Source organism: Dipteris shenzhenensis, chromosome 11 (assembly GCF_047967505.1).
Source record: "Dipteris shenzhenensis isolate YYH24624 ecotype China chromosome 11, Dip_SZ_1.0, whole genome shotgun sequence".
Classification (NCBI taxonomy): Eukaryota; Viridiplantae; Streptophyta; class Polypodiopsida; order Gleicheniales; family Dipteridaceae; genus Dipteris; species Dipteris shenzhenensis.
Genome location: NC_141606.1, coordinates 14,090,077 through 14,094,351, shown reverse-complemented (window position 1 = coordinate 14,094,351; position 4,275 = coordinate 14,090,077). Strand labels below are relative to the sequence as shown.

General features: G+C 45.5%; 1 protein-coding gene across 1 annotated transcript; it reads right to left on the bottom strand.

Annotated features, from left to right (window-relative positions):
* Positions 1-2,708: 2,708 nt before the first annotated feature.
* Positions 2,709-3,945, bottom strand: LOC147896644 (uncharacterized). Its single transcript, XM_087381956.1, has 2 exons — positions 3,569-3,945; positions 2,709-3,473 (listed from the first exon to the last, which is right to left on the bottom strand). Exons 1-2 carry the CDS (start codon positions 3,888-3,890, stop codon positions 2,941-2,943), a joined length of 855 nt encoding a protein of 284 aa, XP_087238082.1. The 5' UTR covers positions 3,891-3,945; the 3' UTR covers positions 2,709-2,940.
* Positions 3,946-4,275: the final 330 nt, after the last annotated feature.

The window sequence follows — 4,275 nt, the reverse complement described above, 5'->3', positions numbered from 1 at the left end:
ATATCGGGGTTGTCGTTTGTAGTATACGTGTGGCTTAGGACCTCGAGTCATGTTTCGGTGAGAGACGTAGGTTTAAGTATGGTAAGCAAACATAGTGCATGCATGTGTAAAAGGAACATGTATCATTATGGTTGAGGTAATGAAGGCTTTCTCTTCATTGGGGGTTGCAAGGTTTAGGAGTTGAAGGGTTAGAAGGAGGTTCCAGTGTTTAGAATGAGGTTCCAAGGTTTAGAAGAGATTCCAAGGTTAGAAGGAGGTCCAAGCTTTAGAAAGAGGTTCCACAGTTTAGAAGAGGTTCCAAGGTTAAGGGTAGAGTACATGGTGGAGAACTCGTCTCCCTTGTAGATCATGGAGGTTAAGGGTTGAGGAACTAAGGGTTTAGGGGGAGCATAGGAGTGGGAGAGGAAGAAGGTGTAAGAGCATGGGGGAAAGAAGAGAGAGGAGGGAGGAGGAGGAGGAGGAGGAGGAGGGAGAAGGAGGAAGGAGAAGCAGGAGGAGGAGGAGGGAGGAGGAGGAGGAAGGAGAAGGGGGAGGAGGGAGGAGGAGTGGGAGGGGGAGGAGGAGGACGAAGAGGGAGGAGGAGAAGAAAGGAGGAGGGAGGGGAAGGAGGAGAAGGGAGGAGGGAGGAGGAGGGGGAGAGGATAGGTTGCAAGGTTGGACGAGGGGAGGAGGAGTTGCAAGGTTAGGACATGCTTTTGGACGTGGAGTGCAAGAAGCATGGACACTTGAGACAATTGCTTGGAATACCAAAGTAGAACTCAACACAATGCCCCAAAGAGTGTGGGTTTCATTCCATTATGGGGTATTTATACAAGTTTGAGAGCTTCTCTCTCTGCATGTAGGAATTGTAAGACATTCTCTGTCTACATGTAGAACTTGTATGTATGACTTGCATGTAGAACTCGCATATAGGAGTTGCATGTAGGAGTCGCATGTAGGAGTTGCGTGTACAACTCGCATGTAGAACTTACATGTAAGAGTTGCATGTAGAACTCGCATGTAGGAGTCGTATGTAGAACTTGCATGTAGAAGGAGTTGTATGTAGGAGTTGCATGTAGAACTCACATGTAGAACTCGCATGTAGGAGTTGCATGTAGAACTCGCATGTAGATCTGGCATGTAGGAGTTGCATGTAGAAGTTGCATGTAAGAGTTGCATGCAGAACTCGCATGTAGAACTTGCATGTAGAACTTGCAAGTTGGATTTCTAAGAGGGATTATTTCTAGCTTTATGCAAGTACAAGCGGAGCTTTGCCACTATTCTACACACACATTCTATTCTACCTAAGTCCATGTTGGCACAGAGACAACAGCGAGTGACGAGTGAGGCAGTGGAGGGAGTGGAGAGTGAAGTGAGGGAGTTGGAGTGTGAGGGAGTGGCCACGGCCACTGCCACGGCAACCAGAGTGAGGAGTGAGGGAGTGGAGGGAGTGGAGTGTGAGGGAGTGGCCAACGGGCCAACGAGAGTGAGGAGTGAGGGAGTGGAGTGTGAGGTAGTGGCCGCCATCACTTCTGCGGCAGCGAGAGAGGAGGGAGGCAGTGGATTGAGGGAGAGTGAGAGAGTGGAGTGAGGGAATAGCGAGACAGAGGGAGAGAGGAAGTGAGTGGAGTAAAGGAGTGATTACTGTCGCGATAGCGAGAGGGAGTGACTGCTGCCGCGGTAGCAAGAGGGAGTGAGGGAGTGAAAGCATAGAGAGTAAGGAAGTGGAGAGAGACGAGTGGAGTTTCGTGGTGAGGGAGAGGAGTGGAGTGTCACAGTAAGGGACAGGAGTAGAGGGAGCTTGCCACAACGGCGGTGAGGGAGAGCTCTCAACAGTGAGGGAGAGGAGTGGAGGGAGGTTGTTGGGAGAGGAGTGGATAAGACACAAGCAAAAATCTAAGAAAGTATGGGAGAAAGGGAATGTGAAAAGATTTTGAAAAGTTAAGAAATGGAATCGTACCTCTTTTGAAGAGAAGTGAGCCACAAGAAGTTGAGAAGTGAGTCCTATGAAGTCATACCAAGTAAAAAATGAGGAGAAGATGAATGAAAATGAGGACAAGATAAGAAGAAAGGAAGAAATGAATCGTACGACAAGAGGAATGAAATCATGAGAACCTCATAATTCAAATTTTGAATTCCCCCTCCCCCCCCTCCCTCATCCGACCATGCACCCCCCCCCCTTTTTCCCATCCCCCTCGCCCCACCCCCCTACCTCATTTTTTAAAATAACCTCTTAAAACATTTAAAATCATAGAGAGAAGAGTATCTCATAATTTAAATTTTGAACTTTAAAGCAACCTTTTTAAAAATGTAAAATCGTCTCACTTTTATAATTTTAATTTATATATTTTTAAATTGTACTTGAGTAAAAATCGCAAGAATCGAGAATTAATAGAGATGAAATGAAAAGAATTTAAAATTTAATTTTAGAAATAATTTCCTTTAAAAAGCTAAACTTTTGTTTTATTTAAAATTTGAATTTAGTAGTTAGATAATTATTAAATTAGTAACAATTTAAAATTTTAAGTTTCTCGTACTTATAAAAAATATATTTTCTAATTTTTAGTAAATTTGATTTTATTTGCATTGTAAATTTGGTACTTAGATTTATTTTTCCAAATGAAATTTATGTAAAATTTTAAAAAAAAATTCTCCTAAAAATTTTAATTTTATTTAGGTATAAGGAAAATTACACCTCATAATGGCAACGCTATGACCATTGTCACTCAATGGCAAAGCATCCTATTTACAACAAATGTGTGCAGAACTTGTTGAGCCAAGAGTCACTTGTTGACCCAAAAGTCTCCATGAAGGAGTGCTTAGTGAAGCGCATTGGAGTCAATTTTACTAGATTGCCTAATTTCGCTTATACTTGGTTAAATGTGACGCTACTTAGGCCCCATTTAAGCGTGGGACTCACCATTTATTCATACGGAAGGCCTATATAGGTATGATGACATGCTAGCCAGCACGATAGTGGATTGAGTCAAAGACGAATTTCAAGCACTCTGTCTCGTCCATCTCTTCCAAGCTGTTGTCCTTACCGTTTGCATACTCCCTCTTGTCTTGAATCGCCCAAGCGCTTACGATAAACAATCTGCGGCATTCCATTGGTAGCCCATATCGTTCTGCGTTCTCGTTGAAGCTTGCAGTCACCTGCTGCCTCAGCAATTTGCTGGCTTCCAGCATCGTCTTTTTCGTCCTCTTCGCGATGGCTCGCACACTCAGGTCAGCCTTCGTCCTCAAAAACGCGCATGCCCTCTTGCTCTGCGCAGCTTTCTTTGCTAGCTGAAGGTCTAGTTCCAAGAAACGGTCAGCCGAAAGCACCAGGATGCAGTCGAATGCGTACAACATTTGCTGATGGAAGTACGTGTCCACCGGCTGGTTCAGCGTCCCTGCACCGGGGATATCCCAGAGCGCGACGTGGGGATGGCTCGGATCGATGTATTTCTTGATTTCCTTGGTTGTTTCAGTCTCCCCGACCGGTGCAGCGGCTGGAATATGCAGAGCGCGCGGCACAATGTTAGTTACCTTATAAAAACTTGACAAAACAACAGTCCGCGCTGCAACGTAACCATAGATCACAAACCTGGGCCTTCATCGTCCACCCGCCTCAACGCGTTGATCAGACTGGACTTCCCTGATCCACTTGTTCCCACAAATGCGAAGTTGTATTCCTTGACGACGTCCATGCCCAGTCTACTCCGTACGTTTTTCACAAGTTCCTCCTGCGTCGGTTTCCTTGGCTGCTCCTTGTCCACCGGAACTACCGATGCGGGTGGTTGCCAGTTTTGTATCACACCCCCTAGGTCTACTGGTCTCTGAGGTGGTTCTCTAAACAACTTACGTAGATTCCAAACAGCAACGACAGCTCCGCCAACAGCTGCAACCACAGGAAAAACAGCGCCCATGGCTATCTCCTGTTCTTGCGAATGTTAGAATTCTTGGGGTTGGACAATCCAGAAGTGAGCTACACGTTTGGTCGTTTCCACCATCCTCGGAGTCCTCTCTTATGTATGGGATAACGTCTCACCACTTAGGTCACCTCAGGATCATGGCCGAGTTCTTTATGCGCGTATGGCGCAGGTCGGATCGAATGAGACGTGTACTCTTTTCACATGATAGGAGGTCTTACAAAGTCTAAATGTAAATAAAGAAGATGCTTTTGGGAAGGGGATGAACGAAGTTGACAAACAAGACGATAGCCTGGGCCAGTTCATAAGCTAAGAGTAGAGAACCCGACAAGCCATAATTCCAAGAGCTAAGCCACAATTGCGGCAAATTTCCTGCCAGTCG